Source organism: Candoia aspera, chromosome 2, assembly GCF_035149785.1.
Source record: "Candoia aspera isolate rCanAsp1 chromosome 2, rCanAsp1.hap2, whole genome shotgun sequence".
Lineage (NCBI taxonomy): Eukaryota > Metazoa > Chordata > Lepidosauria > Squamata > Boidae > Candoia > Candoia aspera.
This window is the reverse complement of record NC_086154.1, coordinates 9,660,663-9,683,475: the sequence shown is the minus strand read 5'-3', so window position 1 is coordinate 9,683,475 and position 22,813 is coordinate 9,660,663. Positions and strand designations below refer to the sequence as shown.

General features: G+C 44.6%; 2 protein-coding genes across 2 annotated transcripts; one reads left to right on the top strand and one right to left on the bottom strand.

The window, feature by feature from the left end:
* Window positions 1-286: 286 nt before the first annotated feature.
* LOC134492181 (zinc finger protein 850-like) lies at window positions 287-16,306 on the bottom strand. Its single transcript, XM_063296370.1, has 2 exons — window positions 14,149-16,306; window positions 287-1,060 (listed from the first exon to the last, which is right to left on the bottom strand). Exons 1-2 carry the CDS (start codon window positions 16,304-16,306, stop codon window positions 303-305), a joined length of 2,916 nt encoding a protein of 971 aa, XP_063152440.1. The 3' UTR covers window positions 287-302.
* LOC134492368 (zinc finger protein 271-like) lies at window positions 6,503-12,623 on the top strand. Its single transcript, XM_063296538.1, has 3 exons — window positions 6,503-8,995; window positions 10,707-10,873; window positions 12,443-12,623. Exons 1-3 carry the CDS (start codon window positions 6,503-6,505, stop codon window positions 12,621-12,623), a joined length of 2,841 nt encoding a protein of 946 aa, XP_063152608.1.
* Window positions 16,307-22,813: the final 6,507 nt, after the last annotated feature.

Genomic DNA, 22,813 nt, shown 5'->3' with positions numbered 1-22,813 from the left:
ATAAATACCATTCAAGAGAGACATTAGAAAAACCAGAAGACCAGAACACCTCCTTGGCAGCAATCAACAGCCTGATATGCAAAGAGTAGCACCAGATGAACAATTACAATATACCTTAATGGCCAGACTGAAGAAGCTGCTTGGACAAGCAGCGAAAGATTTCTACCAAAAGGAAAGAAAGCCAGTTGCCATGACACAACCTACAGACAATTCCACCTGGATGACTGAGAATCGTCATCGCCATACCTTAATCAAGGAAATATTAACTCAGTCGATCAACCAAGCAGCAAACAACAGCCCAATCAAGGAACTCCTAAGGTGAGAACTCCAGAGGACTCTCCTGTGTGAGTCCTCTGGTGTATCACCAGGTCAGAATTCTGACTGAAACCTTTCCCACAATCCAGACACTTATACGGTTTCTCTCCTGTGTGAGTCCTCCGATGTATCACAAGGTAGGACTTCCAACGGAAACTTTCCCCACAGTCGGGACACTCATATGGTTTCTCTCCTGTGTGAGTCCTACGGTGTATCACTAGGTAGGACTTCTGCCTGAAACTTTTTCCACAAACCAGGCATTCGTACGGTCTCTCTCCTGTGTGTGTCCTCTGGTGTATAACCAGGTCAGACTTCCAACTAAAACTTTTCCCACAATCCGGACACTCATAGGGTTTCTCTCCTCTGTGAGTCCTCTGGTGTATCGCCAGGTGGGAATTCTGTCTGAAACCTTTCCCACAATCTGGACACTTATACGGTTTCTCTCCTGTGTGAGTCCTATGATGTATCACAAGGTCGGACTTCCAACGGAAACGTTTCCCACAATCCGGACACTCATACAGTTTCTCTCCTGTGTGAGTCCTTTGGTGCATCACCAGGTAGGAATTCTGCCTGAATCTTTTCCCACAAACCGGACATTCATACAGTCTCTCTCCTGCGTGTGTCTTCTGGTGTATAACCATGTTGGACTTCCAACTGAACCGTTTCCCACAATCCCGACACTCATAGAGTTTCTGTCCTGTGTGAGTCCTCTGGTGGGTCACCAGGTGGGAATTCTTACTGAAACCTTTCCAACAATCTGGACACTCATATGGCTTCTCTCCTGTGTGAGTCCTACGATGTATCACAAGGTAGAACTTCCAACTGAAACTTTTCCCACAATCCAGGCACTGATAGGGTTTCTCTCCTGTGTGAGTTCTCTGGTGTATCGCTAGGCTGTACTTCCCACTGAAACATTTCCCACAATCTGGACACTCATATGGTTTCTCTCCGGCGTGAGTCCCCTGGTGTATCATCAGGTATGATACACATCTGTACTACTATATCTCAAATGCAGTGCAGGTAGTCCTCAGTTACCAACCACAATGGGAACCAGCAACTCCGTCAGTAAGCAAGAGTTGTAAAGCAAAAATCACATGACTGCACTGACTGATGACATCAGTTCCAGTTGCAGCCATTAAATGTGATGTCACATGATCGCAAGTTGTACCTTCCTGCTGGTTAGCCCATTGATTTTGCTTGTTGGAAGCTGGCAGGAAGTTGCAAGGAGGTCCTTGTTTAACAATGGCAAAGGGAACTTTTGAGATTGCTGTTGCTAAGCGATATGGTCACCTCACTTCACAGAGTGGCTAAACTTTTGTAGGGTTTAAATTGAGCTGTGGGGGGGCGAATGGAAGAGGAAGACAGAATGGCTATGCAGGGACACGTAACACTGAGGCAGACTGGAAATACCTGATCAGTTAACAATTACAAAGCATTAAAACCCCGTCGTGTTTCTTTCCCCCTTTCTGAGATCCCTCCTTGGATCAGCAGCTTTCCTGATTTTACATTAAGGTAACAGGAGAAGTCCCAGAATTCTGTCAAAGTCTTACTTGAAACAGTCGGTGTCTTTCTCTCACCTTCTTGGTGAGTTTTGCTAGGTGGCTGCATCTTCCTGGATTCTCCTGCATCCTTTTCCAAGCTGGAGACAAGTACCTGGAATTGCTACAAAAATAAAAATGAGCTAATGTGCGTGGGAGATGATGGATATAGACAGAACCATAAATCAAGTCCCCACTTCAAATCCTGCCTTGGCAGCACCCTTAAATATGGTGCTCTCATCGTTCATCCCTCTTGGTGCCTTTTGGAGATGAAAACAATTTTGTCCACCTTTGTGTGTGTGTGTGTGTGTGTGTGTGTGTGTTGCCTTTGAGTCAGTGTTGACTCCTTGTTGGCAGATTGCTGGGAAAGCCTTTAGCCCAGGAGAGATCAGAAAAGTCACACACCAGGCATTTCTATAAAAATAATTTATTTACAAAAAGCAAAACAAAAGCAAAACGTATTTAAAGTGTTGTAGAAATGAAGACTAGGACGCTCGGGTCTTCATTCAGGAAAAGAGTTTAATATGCGCATAGGTTCAGACAAGCTCATGCTTCAAATTCTGAACCCCGAAGGTTCGGGGTCCTACTTCTTTTATACCCCCTCCTTAATGATTATACAGCCTAGACTAAGTGTCAACTTCGAGATATATGATACAACTTTAAAAGCAAGCAGGGTGAGAAAAGCCTGGAGGGAGCTGGAGAGCTTCCCTCCCGTCCCTTATCTTTGCTCAATTAGCTGCTACAGAATACACATACATTCCTGTTTCTTATCTACCCGTCCTGCTCTTCCCCACATTCCACACTTGCAACAGATAGCTTACTTGCAATAAACAATTGCCTGATGAAAGGGCTTTAGTTCTCTGTTGTTTCCTTGACCCTAATTCCCATTCCACCTCAAAACTTTCACTTAAAACCCCAGCATCCAGGTTTGTTGCGCAATTCATGTGGAGAAGAAACCATATCAATGTTTGGAGTGTGAAAAAAGCTGCAGCCAGAGTACAGACCTCATTAAACATCAAAGGATTCACACTGGAGAGAAACCATATCCGTGCCCTGAATGTGAGAAGAGCTTCTATCAAAAGACGGATCTCACGAAGCATCGAAGGATCCACTCTGGATAAAAACCCTATCAATGCTGGGAGTGTGGGAAGAGTTTCAGTCAAAGCACAACCTTCACGAAGCATCGAAGGATCCACATGGGTGAGAAGCCGTATCATTGCTCAAAATGTGGGAGGTGTTTCAGCCAAAGTACGGCACTCACTTGCCATCAGAGAATGCGCACCAGGGAGAAGCTATATATGTGCTTTTCCCACAATCCATACACTCACAGGGTTTCCCTCCTGTGAGAGTCCTCTGGTGTGTCACCAGATTTGACTTCAAACTGAAACTTCCAACATTCCAAGCACTCATATGATTTCTGTCTTTTGTGAGTCTTCTGGTTTATCACCAACTTGTACTTCCAACTGAAACTTTCCTCACAATCCGGACACTCATATGGTTTCTCCCTGGTGTGAGCCATCTTGTGATACACCAGGGTGACATGCCTGGTAAAGCTTTTGCCACATTCAGAGCATTTGTACTGCTTTTCTCTGGTGTGGATCCTCCTGTGCATAATCAGCCGTGATCGCCAATCTCTGATTCTTCCATATATCTCTCTCTTTTTCTGACATTGAGAAATATCCTCCTTGACGTTTTCATGTAATATTTCAGTTTCACATAGTCAATTTTTCCCAGCTTAAAACTCTCTTCCTGTTTTTCTCTCCCTAAAGATCGGAGGAGTCTGTTTTTCATCCTCCTGTCGATAGAGGGCGATCTAGAAATAAGCAACCCCCGCGCCTAGAAACTGTCAATAGAGTAGCGGCGTCTGTGGTTGCTGAGCACCGACATGTGACGGGAGGGGGAGCTGAAACGATAGAGTATTGGATTGCTAGAGGGGATATTGGAAGAGAGGAGGAGGGCAGGGGAACTTCCTGTTCCGGCTCATGCCTCGGGGGAGAGCGGCGTGGAGTAGCGCTCTGCGGTCTTCTCGGGGCTGGTCGGAGCAGCAGCGGCCGGAAGGTGAGCGGAGGACAGGCGGGAGGAGAGGCCGAGAGCGAGTGGGGCTGCCTCGTTTCCTCCGCGGGGGAGAATCGGATGAGCAACTCCGCTGCAAAATGCCAGCTGCTGCATCTGCCTCCCCTCCCCACATTTTCTTCCACTGGTGCTGCACGCTTTGAAACTAGTGCATCCACTTTTTCGGGAGATTTAGAGGGTCTCCTTCACGTCCGCGTTAACTCCTTGTGATTTTATGGAGATGCTGTTTCCTTGGCAACAATCTGGGACTGAACTGCCACTGCCGTCTCCCGGGATGTTTTTTTACTTCCAAGTCTAGCCAGAAACTCCCATCCATGTATTAACCGGGTTCAACTCTGCTTAACCCAGCACTTTTTTTAAATAGCCATTCAGGACCATTTGGGATGTTCAGGTGCAGAGGTAGTCTTCGCATACCACTTCTTTAGTGCCCATTCAAAGTCAGGATGGTGCTGAAAAGGAGTCTTCCAACTGGTCCTGAAACTTGTGGCCCTCCAAGCGATGTGGGTGCTGGCAACCGACGCACATTGACGACAGTGACAGCATCTTGCACTCCCATGATTGCTGTTTGCCACCTTCAGATCCGGCTTCTGACCAGCCAAATCAATGGGGAATCCAGCAGGATGCCGCAAGTCACGGTCATGTGACACTGTTGCCTAGAAACTGAGGCACCCCGAGTTTGGCTGGAGCTGATAAAAACTTGGTCCCTCAATTTGGGAGAGAGACTGACTTTGCAAAGTGGATTTTGCCTACCTGAAAACAGGAATCACAGAGCAATTCAAGGAAAAGCAAAAGCATTTGTTAAGGTGGGGGGTCAAGTCCTTTTATAGGGTGCAGAGACAAATGACATACATTCAGTAGACGTGATACGTCATAAGGCAAGCAATCAAACAATAACAGACATTGATTACATGCGAGAATTGGACAACAGGAAACATTGAATCTAGGTAACATTCCCAAAGTGGCAAATTTATGGGTTCTGTCACTCCCTTTCCCAGCCATGTTTGTATCATCTTAAAACTTGCAAGTGTATTCAAGGACTTTCCGAATACGCGCTCTGTTGTTTAGTTGCTGAAAAGGCTAGTTTTTGCACCTAAAAGGAAGAAAGGGTTTTGGGTAAAAGGAAAACATGGTTTCTTGAACTTGAAAAGAAGGCATGGATGACCTCCTCAAATGCTAATATCACCTTTTTCAAAAAGCTAATAATGAAGCCTAAAAATTCCAGGTAACAACATTGCACTTAATGACCCACAGTGATGTTTCCTTTTACTGCCAAGTCTAGCCAACAAACACAGGATTTCCTAGTGGTCTTCCATTCACGTATCACAGATCTTTGACATTGTGCTTAATGACCGCAGCCAGAACTGCTGTAAGTCAGCACATTCCCGTGATGTCATCTTTATTTTTTAATTTATATATCCAATTTATTCCCCACTCATCTCACTCAGAGAGCGACTTAATGACCGAGCTGCTTAGTGACAGAGTTGCCGGTCTCAATTTCCATCAGAAAGGAGGACTACCTGTATTGTATGGTGATGTCCCCAGAGTGGTTGTGGACAGGATTTTGTGCTCTTTTCTTTGAAAGGAGTTGAATGGACAAATCTGGTGCTTTCAATCTTGCAGAGGCTTTGGGGGCCATTTCATCTGTTGAAGCCCCCCAGCCCTCTCAAAGTAGCCCCAAAATATTGACCATACCCACTTCTGGGACATTTTGCAGGCTGAAATTCACAAGGATTTTCTAAATACGTACATTCACAGGTGTGCGTACTTGTATTTCTGTGTGTGTGTGTGTGTGTGTGTGTGTGTGTAGAATCCGTCCCCAGCATGTCCAGAGATCCTCGATGATAACCCTTTAAGTGCTAAGAATCTGTGATTGACCCAAGCCAGCAAGTGAATGTCAGGATATGAACATGGATATCGCTAGTCTTCCGTGTGTCAAAGGAATCATAAGGAATGTTAGAGGTTAATCTAGCCTTTGGCACGTTTACTTTTTCTTTCTAACGTATGCTGTTTTGTTGTTGTTTGCACATGTTGTGCAGCCATTTTAGAGTTGATAATTAAACTAACCCTTCTCTGTGAATCTTGTAGACAAAAACGATGCCAGTAAGAGCCTTCTGGACAACTGAGAATCACAAGCAGCATTAAAAAGGAAAGCAAATCCAGCCAGCAATCAAAACTTTTTCACTTTCTCCAGAGAACCCCAAAACTCTTCTCCTTGCCCAGCAGGTGACAGACGAGGGAGAGAAAAACAGGAAGAGTTTTTGAGCTGGAAAAAATTGATTGTGTGGAACTCAAATATTCCATGAAAAGGTCAAAGGGGATAATTTCCAAATTCAGAAAAAGAGAGAAATACCTGGAGGTCAGTGGGGAGGAAGAGGTCACTGGGATACCCCCATAGGACAGACGGTAACGCAAGTCTCATACTTTGAGGAAGGAAACAGGTGCTTGAATCAAAGCACCACAAAGCAAGGGATCAGAAATCATTTTGATCTCCTTGAGAATCCAAGAGTATCAGTGGTGGAAAGCCCCATAGAGGTGTATCTTCTGGGAAAAGCCCACATTACAGATGACAGCTGATTATGCACAAGAGGACCTACACTGGCAAGGAGGCCTACCAGTTTCCTCAATGCAGCAAGAGCTTTAGCCAACTAGTCAATCAAAAGAGGACTCACGCAGGAGACAAACTCTATGAGTGTCCGGATTGTGGGAAAAGTTTCAGTCCAAAATCAAACCTGGCGATACACCAGAGGAAAGCATTTGAGTTGGAATTCCAACCTCGCGATACATCAGGGGACTCAGAGTGCCCAGATTGTGGGAAAGGTTTCAGTCGGAATTGCCACCTGCTGAGCCACCAGAGGACTCACACAGGAGAGAAACCGTATGAGTGTCCAGATTGTGGGGAAAGTTTCAGTCGGAATTCCACCCTGGTCATGCAGCAGAGGACTCAAGCAGGAGAGAAACCGTATGAGTGCCCAGATTGTGGGAAAGATTTCAACCAGAATTCCAGCCTGGTCACGCAGCAGAGGACTCAAGCAGGAGAGAAACCGTATGAGTGTCCAGATTGTGGGAAAAGTTTCAGTCAGAATTCCAGCCTGGTGAACCACCAGAGGACTCACACAGGAGAGAAACCGTATGAGTGTTCGGTTTGTGAGAAAAGTTTCAGTCAGAATTCCGGCCTGGTGAACCACCAGAGGACTCACACAGGAGAGAAACCGTATGAGTGTCCAGATTGTGGGAAAAGTTTCAGTCAGAATTCCAGCCTGGTGAACCACCAGAGGACTCACACAGGAGACAAACCATATGAGTGTCCCGTTTGTGGGGAAAGTTTCAGTCAGAATTCTAGCCTGGTGAACCACCAGAGGACTCACACAGGAGAGAAACCGTATGAGTGTCCAGATTGTGGGAAAAGTTTCAGTCAGAATTCCGGCCTGGTGTACCACCAAAGGACTCACACAGGAGAGAAACCGTATGAGTGTCCAGATTGTGGGAAAAGTTTCAGTCAGAATTCCCACCTGGTGATACACCAGAGGACTCACACAGGAGAGAAACCGTATGAGTGTCCTGATTGTGGGAAAAGTTTCAGTCGCAATTTCCAACTGCTGAGACACCAGAGGACTCACACAGGAGAAAAGCTATATGAGTGTCTGGATTGTGGGAAGTTTCTCTCGGAATTCCTGCCTGATGAACCACCAGAGGACTCAGGAGAGAAATCATTTGAGTGTCCGGATTGTGGGAAAAGTTTCAGTCAGAATTCCCACCTGGTAAGCCACAAGAGGACTCACTCAGGAGAGAAATCATATCAGTGTCCAGATTGTGGGAAAAGTTTCAGTCGGAATTCCCGCCTGGTAAGCCACAAGAGGACTCACTCAGGAGAGAAATCATATCAGTGTCCAGATTGTGGGAAAAGTTTCAGTCGGAATTCCCGCCTGGTAAGCCACAAGAGGACTCACTCAGGAGAGAAATCATATCAGTGTCCAGATTGTGGGAAAAGTTTCAGTCGGAATTCCAGCCTGGTGTATCACCAAAGGACTCACACAGGAGAAAAACCATTTGAGTGTCCAGTTTGTGGGAAAAAATTCAGTTGGAAGTCTGACCTGGTGAAACACCAGAGAACTCACACAGGAGAGAAACCGTATGAGTGTTCGGTTTGTAGGAAAAGTTTCAGTCGGAATTCCAGCCTGGTGATGCACCAGAGGACTCATACAGGAGAGAAACCACATGAGTGTCCCGTTTGTGGGAAAAGTTTCAGTCAGAATTCCAGCCTGGTGATGCACCAGAGGACTCATACAGGAGAGAAACCACATGAGTGTCCAGATTGTGGGAAAAGTTTCAGTCATAATTCCAGCCTGGTGTACCACCAGAAGACTCACACAGGAGAGAAACCATATGAGTGTCCGGTTTGTGGGAAAAGTTTCAGTCGGAATTCCAGCCTGGTGAACCACCAGAGGACTCACACAGGAGAGAAACCATATGAGTGTCTGGATTGTGGGAAAAGTTTCAGTCAGAATTCCCAGCTGGTGAACCACCAGAAGACTCACACAGGAGAGAAACCATATGAGTGTCCGGTTTGTGGGAAAAGTTTCAGTCAGAATTCCAGCCTGGTGAACCACCAGAGGACTCACACAGGAGAGAAACCATATGAGTGTTCGGTTTGTGGGAAAAATTTCAGTCAGAATTCCAGCCTGGTGATGCACCAGAGGACTCACACAGGAGAGAAACCACATGAGTGTCCAGATTGTGGGAAAAGTTTCAGTCAGAATTCTAGCCTGGTGTATCACCAAAGCACTCACACAGGAGAGAAACCACATGAGTGTCCAGATTGTGGGAAAAGTTTCCGTTGGAAGTCTGACCTCGTGAAACACCAGAGGACTCACACAGGAGAGAAACCGTATGAGTGTCCAGATTGTGGGAAAGGTTTCAGTCATAATTCCAGCCTGGTGTACCACCAGAGGACTCACACAGGAGAGAAACCATATGAGTGTCCGGATTGTGGGAAAAGTTTTAGTCGCAATTTCCACTTGGTGGTGCACCAGAGTACTCACACAGGAAGAAATCGTATGAGTGTCCGGATTGTAGGAAAAGTTTCACTACTAGATCTATCCTAATAAGTCATGTAGGTTTACACACGGGAGAAACCATTCACATGCCACGACCGCGGACAGTGCTTAACGCAAAGTGCCTCCCTTCTCAAACACAAGAAAATCCACATGCGGCCGAAGATGATGTGTGTAGAGAGGCCTTGAATTTCATTTCTGATCTCCCATTGAAAGTCCTGCTGAGAAATCAACTATTTAATTTGTGGCCTGATTCTTCTTAGTCAAACATTCGACATGAGGGCTGAGGGAAAAAGCGGAAAGTGTTAGTTTGATAAAGGCTGACTACATGGATCTGGCTATCAGCAGAACTTCCTGGACATTTCCTTTTGCAGAAATAGTATTTTCTTTTTTTTAAGACTTTAAGTTTCAATATAGAGACAGAATAAGAAGTGTAGAAAAACTTGAGAAAAGAACTAAAAGAAAGAGGACAAATTAAAAATGCAGAAATATTTAGAAAGAAACACAAAGAATGTGAGTTCTGACCTCCTTCAACACAGAAAGGGTTACAAATATATAATACCTTAATTTTTTGCTCTTAACTAAACCTTAATAAACATTATTTCTATAAAAAGTAACAATTTAATCATCCAGACTGAAAATCAAAACTTAATTTTTTTCAGATGCAAGCAAATAATCCAGAAGTGGTTTCCACATAGAAACAAATCCAGACACAGTATTTTCTCTTGTGAGTGCTGTCAATGTTGCCGTCTCTGCCAATTCCAGTAATTTCACCATCCATGCTTTCATTGTGCGAATTTGTTTATCTTTGCGCATGCAAAAGTCTCAGAAGGGGTTAAAAAAACACAACGGGGTTTTAACACTTTGTAATTGTTAACCGATCAGGTATTTCCAGCCTGCCTCAGTGTTACGTGTCCCTGCATAGCGATTCTGTCTTCCTCTTCCATTCGCCCCCCCATCTCAATTTAAACCCTACAAAAATTGAGCCACTCTGTGAAGTGAGGTGACCATATCGCTTAGCAACAGCAACCTCAGCAGTCTCAGTTGCCGTTGTTAAACGAGGACCTCCTTGTACCTTCCTGCTGCCTTCCAACAAGCAAAGTCAATGGAGTACCCAGCAGGAAGGTGCAACTTTCGATGATGCGACGTCACGCTTAACTGTGGGTGACATCACGCTTAATGGCCACAACTGGAACTGCCGTCAGAAGTCAGTGCAGTCATGTGACATTTTGCTTTACAACTGTGTTGCTTACCGACGGAGCTGCCGGTTCCCATTTGGTTGGTAAATGAGGACTACCTGCACTGCGTTTAAGATAATAACCTGACTGCATATGTAATGTTTCTAAAGGTACCCTGGTTGATGAGAGCCATTAGTTAGATCACGATAGGCTCTAATGCCCCCCAAACTGGACAGGTTGTGTGTTGTCATCTCCAGATCAGATGTTTCCATTCATTCGCTTTGTGTTTGTTTCTCCTCCGGATTTCTTTAACCTTGTGTGACATTATCTGGAACAATTTTGATTCATGCATAATGCTTCTTTTTCATTCATCGCTAACATTATTGTGAAAAAGAGAGAGCGAAGGATCAACCCTACTTGCTTGTTACTGACCGGCAATTCGAAATTGAGTCTTCCCAGTGTAAGTCAAACACGGTGCTTACCGAATGAGACATCCTGGATCTCGGCTTTGTATGATCAGCCTTTAGCAGATTTAGAATCTCCTCCTGCAGGAACAAAGCCGGCTTGCTGGGAACACCGGCTCCAAGACCTGGGCGCGCTTTGAAGCAGCCCTGGCCAGCATGAGTGAAGCTGGCTCCCTTGGAGCCTGTGGCCTGTTGGGGCTCCCAGGTCCTAAATCCTTTAGAGCCCCGGGAAATCAGGCACGAAATTTTAGGAGGTAGAGAGGGGTTGATCTCCACCGAGAGCCAAGTCCTGCAGAAGCCCAGGAATCTTTTGATCAGCTTTTGACCTGCCCTCCACGTGTTGTGCCCAAGTGGCCTGGGAATCCTCAAGGCTGAAAGCGAACTCCTCTGGGAATTGGGAAGGCTGCTCAGAGCAGTTCTGCCATCTAGCGAGATTTAAGGTCTGCAATGAGAGAGAGAAAGACAATACCTCCTTCCTCAATTGTGGTTTGCAAGCACTGCTGCTGGTCGCTTCCAGGTTTTGTGGCGTGTTTCACAATTTGTTCTGTTAATAGGATGAAGCTGGCAAGCTGGCAATCGTTTGGGGACTGCGCACACAAAAGGTGCTTCATGAACTTTTGGGCCCAGCCCTGAGCTAATCTTGAAAGGCTACGCTGGGTCAAGCTTCACTCTTCAAGCTTTGCTCAGTTGCAAAGGTACGTTTTCCGGAGTTATCCTGCAGCCCCAAGGCGTCTAACTGGCTGGAACAGTCCTCACTGATCGCTAAAGGAGGTGCATTTTTCATTGCCTGTTTGCACACCTTTTCCCCCCAGGATGCTTTCCCTTGGTTTGGTTCTCCTTCTTGCAAAGGAAGGTTCTTGCTCCGTTACAGTGGTGAGGAGTGCACCCTTAGGAGGCCTCAGGAAACAGGTTGGGGACAGATCATCATGGAGAAAATCTGTTGTATTAACATACAATTGAAACCAGAGGGTTTTCTTTTGGGATTGATAGACAAACAGCTGGGAAAAAGTCACGGAACTTTGCTTTTATATATGACAACTGCAGCAAGATTATTATACACGTAGCCCTCAGTTACCCCCCACATTAAAAATGAGTTGTTATGAAATAAGGTATTACTTATTTTCTACCCCTTTATTATTTTTACAAATAACTCAAGGCGGTGAACATACCTGATACTCCTTCCTCCTATTTTTCCCACAACAACCACCCTGTGAGGTGAGTTGGGCTGAGACAGAGTGACTGGGCCAAGTGAGTGAGGGGCATACAGGTGGTATGGGATCAGAATTCTCACCTCTAAGCGATGCGGTTGTAAAGCGAAGCCTGACTGACTGCAACCCCCCAGGGATGTCAGATTCTGCAGCCCGTGTGCGCCCAAAGCACCACCCACCCATATTCCATAGTACATGCCCGCCCATCCAACCACTCTAGGGCGAAGGCGCAGCAGCCACTGACATGTCCTCCTGCACCCAGCAGTAGCCACCCGTGGCCCAGCCACAGTCGAACCGCACCAGCCACTTACCCAGCTGCCAGCATGCTCGTGAGCCGCCCGGGACTTGCAGCTTCCTGCCAGCTTGCCCACTGACTTTGCTTGTTGGAAGCCGGCAGGAAGTTGCGAGGAGGTCCTCACTTAATGAGGGCACCAGGGACTCTGGTATTGTCATCATTAAGCAATGTGGTCACATGACATCATGCTTTACTCCCACATCACTTAGTGGTGGAAATTTTGGTCCAATTACCATCGCTAGGTGAGGGCGACCTGCATGCTCCTCCAGGATAACCGATGTCATACTGCCTCATTTTTAATTCAGAACCTCTTGTGCCAGATGCCACACGGAAGAGAGCCTCTTCTGCTGTGGCACCCGCCTGATGACACATTGTCCCCCAGACATCAGATTGGTCCTGACTCTACGGGCTTTTTGCGAGGCCCTGAAGATGTGGTTTGGCCAACAGGCTGGGGACACGGAGCATGGTGGAGCCATGCAGCTGCTGTACTTGTGGTTCTGACTAATGGGATTCTCTCGGCTGTGAGTTTTATGCATTTCATGGTGGGTTTTCTTTATTGGCTTTATATATTTTATCTTGTTTGTAAATTGTTGCATTGTTCTTTTTTTCATGTTTCTTTTAATTCTTTGTAAGCCGCCCAGAGTCATATATATATATGCGGTGGGCGGCTATATAAATTGGAATGATAACCAAAGAAACCTGTTGCAGTGGCTGATGCTGGGAAGTCAGGATCAAATGCCCAAGAAGGCCCTGAATGTAAGAACAAGAGGGCCAGGCATGAATTCCCAGCCAAGCCCGTCTGGCAAGAACCAGGGAATCCTCCCTCCGTTTGTTCAGTAAGCAGGATATAAAATGTTCTATCTAAGGAAGACGTTGGGCGGGGGGGGAGTTTTCTTGGGCCGAAAAGCAGAGGGAATCCGGTAGCAGTTTGTCAGGCTAAGGAATTTAATTCAAAGCTATAAGCTTTTGTGAACGACACCCCACTTCACAGAGTGGCTCTATTTTTGTAGGGTTTAAATTGAGATGGGGGGGCGAATGGAAGAGGAAGACAGAATGGCTATGCAGGGACACGTAACACTGAGGCAGGCTGGAAATACCTGATCGGTTAACAATTACAAAGTGTTACAGCCCCGTTGTGTTTTTTTAACCCCTTCTGAGACTTTTGTATGCGCAAAGATAAATTCGCACAATGAAAGCATGGATGGTGAAATTACTGGAATTGGCAGAGACGGCAACATTGACAGCACTCACAAGAGAAAATACTGTGTCTGGATTTGTTTCTATGTGGAAACCACTTCTGGATTATTTGCTTGCATCTGAAAAAAATTAAGTTTTGATTTTCAGTCTGGATGATTAAATTGTTACTTTTTATAGAAATAATGTTTATTAAGGTTTAGTTAAGAGCAAAAAATTAAGGTATTATATATTTGTAACCCTTTCTGTGTTGAAGGAGGTCAGAACTCACATTCTTTGTGTTTCTAAATATTTCTGCATTTTTAATTTGTCCTCTTTTAGTTCTTTTCTCAAGTTTTTCTACACTTCGTATTGTCTCTATTTTGAAACTTAAAGTCTTAAAAAAAAGAAAATACTATTTCTGCAAAAGGAAATGTCCAGGAAGTTCTGCTGATAGCCAGATCCATGTAGTCAGCCTTTATCAAACTAACACTTTCCGCTTTTTCCCTCAGCCCTCATGTCGAATGTTTGACTAAGAAGAATCAGGCCACAAATTAAATAGTTGATTTCTCAGCAGGACTTTCAGTGGGAGATCAGAAATGAAATTCAAGGCTTCTCTACACACATCATCTTCGGCCTCATGTGGATTTTCTTGTGTTTGAGAAGGGAGGCACTTTGCGTTAAGCACTGTCCGCGGTCGTGGCGTGTGGATGGTTTCTCCCCTGTGTGTAAACCTACATGACTTATTAGGATAGATCTAGTAGTGAAACTTTTCCTACAATACGGACACTCATGCGGTTTCTTCCTGTGTGAGTACTCTGGTGCACCACCAAGTGGGAATTCTGACTGCAACTTTTCCCACAATCCAGACATTCATATGGTTTTTCTCCTGTGTGAGTCCTCTTGTGGTTCACCAGGTGGGAATTGCGACTAAAACTTTTCCCACAATCCGGACACTCATATGGTTTCTCTCCTCTGTGAGTCCTCTGGTGGTTCACTAGGTGGGAGTTCTGAGTGAAACTTTTCCCACAAACCGGACACTCATACAGTTTCTCTCCTGTGTGAGTCTTTTGGTGGTACACCAGGCCGGAATTCTCAGTGAAACTTTTCCCACAATCCGGACACTCATACTGTTTCTCTCCTGCATGAGTCCTCTGGTGCATGACCAGGGTGGAATTCTGACTGAAACCTTTCCCACAATCTGGACACTCATACGGTTTCTCTCCTGTGTGAGTCCTCTGGTGGATCACCAGGTGGGAATTCCAACTGAAACTTTTCCCACAATCCGGACACTCATACGGTTTCTCTCCTCTGTGAGTCCTCTGGTGTTTCACCAGGCTGGAATTCTGACTGAAACTTTTCCCACAATCTGGACACTCATACGGTTTCTCTCCTGTGTGAGTCCTCTGGTGGTTCACCAGCTGGGAATTCTGACTGAAACTTTTCCCACAAACCGGACACTCATACAGTTTCTCTCCTGTGTGAGTCTTTTGGTGGTACACCAGGCCGGAATTCTCAGTGAAACTTTTCCCACAATCCGGACACTCATACTGTTTCTCTCCTGCATGAGTCCTCTGGTGCATGACCAGGGTGGAATTCTGACTGAAACCTTTCCCACAATCTGGACACTCATACGGTTTCTCTCCTGTGTGAGTCCTCTGGTGGATCACCAGGTGGGAATTCCAACTGAAACTTTTCCCACAATCCGGACACTCATACGGCTTCTCTCCTCTGTGAGTCCTCTGGTGTTTCACCAGGCTGGAATTCTGACTGAAACTTTTCCCACAATCTGGACACTCATACGGTTTCTCTCCTGTGTGAGTCTTTTGGTGGTACACCAGGCCGGAATTCTCAGTGAAACTTTTCCCACAATCAGGACACTCATACTGTTTCTCTCCTGCATGAGTCCTCTGGTGCATGACCAGGGTGGAATTCTGACTGAAACCTTTCCCACAATCTGGACACTCATACGGTTTCTCTCCTGTGTGAGTCCTCTGGTGGATCACCAGGTGGGAATTCCAACTGAAACTTTTCCCACAATCCAGACACTCATACGGTTTCTCTCCTGTGTGAGTCTTTTGGTGGTACACCAGGCCGGAATTCTGAATGAAACTTTTCCCACAATCCGGACACTCATACGGTTTCTCTCCTGCATGAGTCCTCTGGTGCATGTCCAGGCCGGAATTCTGACTGAAACTTTTCCCACAATCCGGACACTCATACGGTTTCTCTCCTGCATGAGTCCTCTGGTGCATGACCAGGGTGGAATTCTGACTGAAACTTTTCCCACAAACCGGACACTCATACAGTTTCTCTCCTGTGTGAGTCTTTTGGTGGTACACCAGGCCGGAATTCTCAGTGAAACTTTTCCCACAATCCGGACACTCACACGGTTTCTCTCCTGCATGAGTCCTCTGGTGGATCACCAGGTGAGAATTCTGACTGAAATTTTTCCCACAAACCGAGCACTCATACGGTTTCTCTCCTGTGTGAGTCCTCTGGTGGTTCACCAGGCTGGAATTCTGACTGAAACTTTTCCCACAATCTGGGCACTCAAACGGTTTCTCTCCCGTGTGAGTCCTCTGGTGGTTCACCAGGTCAGACTTCCAACTGAAACTTTTCTCACAATCTGGACACTCATACGGTTTCTCTCCTGTGTGAGTCTTTTGGTGGTACACCAGGCCGGAATTCTGACTGAAATTTTTCCCACAAACCGAGCACTCATACGGTTTCTCTCCTGTGTGAGTCCTCTGGTGTTTCACCAGGCCGGAATTCTGACTGAAACTTTTCCCACAATCCGGACACTCATACGGTTTCTCTCCTGTGTGAGTCCTCTGGTGTTTCACCAGGCCGGAATTCTGACTGAAACTTTTCTCACAATCTGGACACTCATAGAGTTTGTCTCCTGCGTGAGTCCTCTTTTGATTGACCAGGGTGGCGTGCTTGCTAAAGCTCTTGCTGCATTGAGGAAACTGGTAGGCCTCCTTGCCAGTGTAGGTTCTCTTGTGCATCATCAGCTGTCATCTGTAATGTGGGCTTTTCCCAGAAGATACACCTCTATGGGGCTTTCCACCACTGATACTCTTGGATTCTCAAGGAGATCAAAATGATTTCTGATCCCTTGTTTTGTGGTGCTTTGATTCAAGCACCTGTTTCCTTCCTCAAGTATGAGACTTGCATTACCGTCTGCCCTATGGGGCTATCCCAGTGACCTCTTCCTCCCCACTGACCTCCAGGTATTTCTCTCTTTTTCTGAATTTGGAAATTATCCCCCTTGACCTTTTCATGGAATATTTGAGTTCCACACAATCAATTTTTTCCAGCTCAAAAACTCTCTTCCTGTTTTTCTCTCCCTCGTCTGTCACCTGCTGGGCAAGGAGAAGAGTTTTGGGGTTCTCTGGAGAAAGTGAAAAAGTTTTGATTGCTGGCTGGATTTGCTTTCCTTTTTAATGCTGCCTGTGATTCTCAGTTGTCCAGAAGGCTCTTACTGGCATCGTTTTCGTCTACAAGATTCACAGAAAAGTGTTAGTTTAATTATCAACTCTAAAATGGCTGCACAACATGTGCAAACAACAACAAAACAGCATACGTTTGAAAGAGAAAGTAAACATGCCAAAGGCTAGATTAACCTCTAACATTCCTTATGATTCCTTTGACACACAGAAGACTAGCGATATCCATGTTCATATCCTGACATTCACTTGCTGGCTTGGGTCAATCACAGATTCTTAGCACTTAAAGGGTTATCATCGAGGATCTCTGGACATGCTGGGGACGGATTCTACACACACACACACACACACACACGCACTGCTCTTCCCCACATTCCACACTTGCAACAGATAGCTTACTTGCAATAAACAATTGCCTGATGAAAGGGCTTTAGTTCTCTGTTGTTTCCTTGACCCTAATTCCAATTCCACCTCAAAAGGACTTAGCTCTCATTGAGAGCAAGCCTGGCTTGCTACATATCGGCAGAGAGAAAAAAAGAGGAAGTAAGAAACAAGTCCGGGCAGGTTCCTCCCCCCAGGCGATTTGCATCAAGCACATGAAAGGAGACAATCAAATACAACCTCTTCACCTGGCCAAAATGATTAGGTACAATAGCAGTCTTAATCATTAGTAGGAAAACATCAACACTCCCCTTTTTACACTATAGATTAAGATGCAAACCAATCTTCTCTGACAACTTTATATGTCTTTCCATTCACATTACTTTACGATTATCTCCCCTTTGGTTTAACAGAAAGCTACCATTCTTCTTCCTGTGTTTTTCCAAACCTAGGTTGTTATAATTCCAAGACTTTTTAATGTGAAATGGCTTTTCATGCAGGCTTCAAAATCAAACCTTTTTCTGTTGATGTGAACAGCAGCAAATCATCAACATAAATGCACAGATACATACAGCCTTGTTTGTCCTTCTTCATATATACACAGGGATCTGCTTTTCCTTTTTCAAAACCAAAATTCTGCAGTTTTTCATCTACTTTTTGGTTCCAGGATCTAGCAGCTTGTTTTAACCCATAGATTGACTTCTGCAATTCACAGACTAGATTCTCCCCTTTTTCATAGCCAGGGGGTTGCTGCATGTATAATTTGTGATCTAAATCACCATAGAGAAATGCAGTCTGAATGTCATAGTGGTTAACTGACATTCCTTTCAGTGCAGCAACTTTTAACAGTAATCTAATTGATTCACCTTTAGTAACTGGTGCAAAAGTCTTGTCAAAGTCTAAATCTTTCCTTTGAGTGAACCCTTTTGCAACCAACCTTGCTTTATATTTTGGGATTTTGCCATCAGCATCCCTTTTCAGTTTGAAAACCCACCTACAACCCAGACAGCATTCATTGGGAGGTAGATTTACCAGTTTCCATGTTTTATTTTCTTTCAAGGATGCTAATTCCTGTTGCATGGCAGAATGCCAATTTTGTGCAATCTCAGGTGGTAAAGCATTCACTTGTTCTAAAGACTCAGGTTCTGTGAATATGTGAAAAGCCTTTACTGTTTCAGCATGAAAACGTGATGGAGGAACGCCTTTATTACTCCTCTGAGATCTGCGAGGTAATACAGGGCTTAAATTTTGACTATCACTTTCCTGAGAAGCATGTGTCTCATCAGACAGATCTTCAGTTTGCTTTTCTCGTTTAATGTCCTCATCAGGCAAAAGATCACCATCAGCAAGTCCTTGCTGTTCTCTTGTGGTCAGTTCAACTGGAGAGCTAGAATTTAATCTCCCCCAGTTTTGTTCAGCAAAAGAAGCGCTTTTGCTAATTAGTAATTTCTCTCCCATTATGAACCTGTAGCTCCTTTGGCTTTGTTCATAGCCAACAAAGATGGCTTTCTTTGTTGTGGGGCCTCCTTTCCTTCTCTGCTGTTTTGGAATGTGAACCCATGCAGTGCTACCAAACACTCTAAGATGGTTTACCTTTGGTTTCACACCATAAAACAAATGGAATGGAGTGTCCTGAATCACAGAGTTATACAATCTGTTTTGTACATAAGTGGCAGTAGATATGGCCTCTGCCCAATAATTAAAACATAATTGTGAATCTTTTAGCATGCATTTCATTGCATTTTGCAAGGTTCTGCCCTTTCTTTCAGCAACACCATTTTGCTGAGGGGTGTAGGGGTTAGAAAGAATTTGTTCTATCCCCTTTTCCACTAGGAACCTTCTGAATTTGTGAGAAAGGTACTCTCCTCCTCTATCACATTGGAGTGCAGATACAGGCCTAGGAAATTTTCCATTTGCCCATGTCACAAAACTTTTAAATTTCTCAAATGCCTCATCTTTATGTTTTAAGATGTAGATAAATGTGTATCTTGAGAAATCATCAGTGATGGTCATTGCATACCTTGCTTGTCCAAGACTTGGAGCAAAAGGACCAATAATGTCAGAGTGTACCATTTCCAAAGGTCTAGTTGTAACTCTGTCACTGTGCTTACTCACAGGAGCTTTTAGTGTTTTGCATTCTTTGCAAACTACACAATCTAAGCATTTGTCACAGGGTTTTATCTTTAGGTCAGCATACAGCTGTGGCATTTGTGCTATATACTTGAAATTAGCATGACCAAATCTCCTGTGCATCAGGTGTACACATTGGTCATGATATGGAGTGTTGCCAACTGCAGCCTTGCAGCTTGGCTTCCTTGCATTTTGCACAATGTACAAGGAGTCTTTTAACATACCAGTAGCACACACTTTCCATTTTTTCGTATCTCACAACCATTTTTCTTAAATGTTATGATATACCCTGTTGCAGCCAATTGTGCCACAGATAAAAGGTTTGATTGTAAATTTGGCACATACAACACACCTTTTACAGTTTCTCCTAAGCAGGATAAATACAAGTCACCTTGTCCCATAATTTTGGTCACAAACCCATCAGCCAAAGATACACTTTGTCTTTCAGTTTTAGACAGTGACACAAAAGAGCTTTTACAATTACATAAATGACAACTGGCCCCAGAATCTAACACCCATACATCAGAATTACCCTTCTCAGCAACCTGTGCAATTTGGGCTGTCTGAAGAGCCTTCTTCTGTGTTGCCCTTGTGTTCTTCTTCTCTGTCTTTCTACTCTTGGGTCTCATGGTACAGTCTCTTTGCAAATGTCCAGCTGAACCACAAGTGAAGCATCGCTGGCTGGCTAGTGCTGTGGCCTCAGGTTCCTTTCCCTTCTTTTCCCTCATTTTCTGGTATTGCAGCTTTCCAGAAGAGATGGGGGGGGGATCTTTCCTCTCTCTTCTCCCATTCAGCGAGTAAGCGCTGTGTAACATACGATGGGGTGAGGTCTGCTTCAGGCATAGCCTCCAGGGTACAAATCAGTGTGTCCCACGTTTCATTCAGTGAGGACAGGATATATGATTTTGTGAGAGGTGTAAATTCCATTCCTCTCTCCTGCAACTCAACAAACAGCTGCTGAATATAATGCAGGTGCTCAGGAAGGCTATCTCCTTCTGCAAGGTAGGCTCTGTACAGCTTTTTCGTCAGAGTAACTTTACTCCCTGCTGTTGCCTTTACATCTAAGTCTCTCAAAGCGTCCCAAAGTTGCTTTGCAGACTGCATGCCTCGCACGTGGACTAGCTGATTGTCCTCAACTCCCAGGATAATGGTGGCTCTAGCCCACTCATCCTGTCTCAGCCATTCAGCTCTGGGATTTTGGGGGCTTTGCTCACCAATTGGCAGCCAAAGATTCTCTCTGCGAAGATACCTCTCCATCTTCAGGGCCCAATTCAAATAGTTGGTCTCTGATAGGCGCTCCAGAGGCATCGCTGAGGGCTGGGAGGTAGCCATGGCTTCTTCCTTCTTTTGCAAGTCACCTCAGCTAGCTTCTTTGTCCTGTAGACTGGCAGTTGCTGGAAAATCTCCAGGTGGCTCCAAAGAAAATCTTCACAGGTCTTTGCTACCTGCCTTTAAATTGTGCATGAGGTGTGGAACTGATCTCTCTTTTCTCTCTGGGTTTTACTGGGCTGCTCACTGGGCACATAACCTGTTGGCAGATTGCTGGGAAAGCCTTTAGCCCAGGAGAGATCAGAAAAGTCACACACCAGGCATTTCTATAAAAATAATTTATTTACAAAAAGCAAAACAAAAGCAAAACATATTTAAAGGACTTAGCTCTCATTGAGAGCAAGCCTGGCTTGCTACATATCGGCAGAGAGAAAAAAAGAGGAAGTAAGAAACAAGTCCGGGCAGGTTCCTCCCCCCAGGCGATTTGCATCAAGCACGTGAAAGGAGACAATCAAATACAACCTCTTCACCCGGCCAAAATGATTAGGTACAATAGCAGTCTTAATCGTTAGTAGGAAAACATCAACACTCCTGGCAACTGCTGGGACAAGTCCCTGTGGTTCTTTGTTGGAAGTCCTGCCAATCCAGCATGCCTCATTTGCATGTGAATTAGCATGTAAATTGAGTTGTCCCACAATGCAAGTCTGACGAAGCTGTTTGTTGCCACTCCCACTTCCTCTTTCGCTCTTTCCCCTTCTTCCACCCAGGGAGAAGCAAGCATGCTGCTCTGCTCTCCATTCATCAGGGCCACGTGCTCGGGTCTTGATGAAGAATTCTGCCTCTTTCTTCCACACAGCTCTTGGCAGCTGTAGGGCTGAGAGTTTAGGACAAACTAAGTATTTAGAAAGAAAAGAATAAAGGAACTTCATCTTTTCCACCAAGATGGATGTAGCAGAAGCAACAATAAAGTCAGTAAGAATTCTTTCACTTAAGCTAATCTGTCCAAGCATGTGATTCTTTATGCTTGGGAGGGCTGAATGTGTAAGACCCATAACCTATATTTCTCTGGCATGCTCACTTGAAGCTATCTGAGATAATTTTCTTTTTCTGTGCCAGCTTCTCAGCTGTGTTATAAGCTTTGCTCCATTTCAGTGGTTCTAGCAGGCCACTAAATTGGCTTCATTCTTGGCAAGATTTTGGAAGTGGTTTGCCTTTTGCCTGCTGCTTCTTCTGAGAGTTGAGAGGGAGGGATCGGCCCAAGGTCACCCAGTTGGCTTCGTGCCCGAGGCAGGACTGGAAAATGGCCCATATATCCAAAAGCATTGGGGGACTGAAGAATGAAAAGATAGAGGTAGCTAGATATCTGATGAGTTTTTAAGTTCTGATAGATGGCTTTATTATTATAGTATTATGACTACATGAATATTAAATATTCTGGATTTGTACGATTGTTTTACTATTATGCCGCTGCTTTGAACTGCTTAGAGTCTTGAAGTTTAGAAAGGTGTTAAAAGTATTTCAGATACTTCAACACCTTTCTAAACTTCAAGACTCTAAGCAGTTCAAAGCAGCAACATAATAGTAAAACAATCATACAAATCCAGAATACTTAATACTAACGTAGTCATAATACTATAATAATTAGTGAACGTCGGAACAAATATTCCTTTCCGATGTGAAACATTTCACAAGAAGCAAAACGCATTTTGTAAACAGAGACATTTCCACACTCCTATTTTTATACGCTTTCTTTTCTGTCTATTCCTGGATGTAAAGTGAATCTTGAATTCAGAGAGAACCCTGCAAAAGTTGGCTAGACGTTCACCGATGGAAAGCTTTTTGATTGAAATTGATCTGCTGTCTTTGGATAGCATTGCAAAGTTACCCTCCTACTGAAAGAAGGCCCAATCCAGAGAACTTTCATCCCTCGGTCCCTGAAAATTGGGTGGCAGCACCTTGTGGCCTGCTTTCCTTTACTGCAATTGGGAAGATAAGACAATTAAAACCTGCTTTGTAAGTATGAGATATATTATTTATTTAACAAATTTATAGCTGGCATCATCTTACTATAGCCTTAACACATTTTCGGAGAGCCATAAAAACATGGATCTTTAGAAAGGAATTTGGGGGATGAGTAAAATAATGTCATCCCCCCCCCAATGAAGCATTGAATTGACTGCTTATAACTGTATCACTTGTTTTTTGTTTTTCATCTTATTATATTAATACTGTAAACCACTCAGTCTCCAGAAACGGAGACAGGGAGGGAGGGAGGGAGGGAAGGAA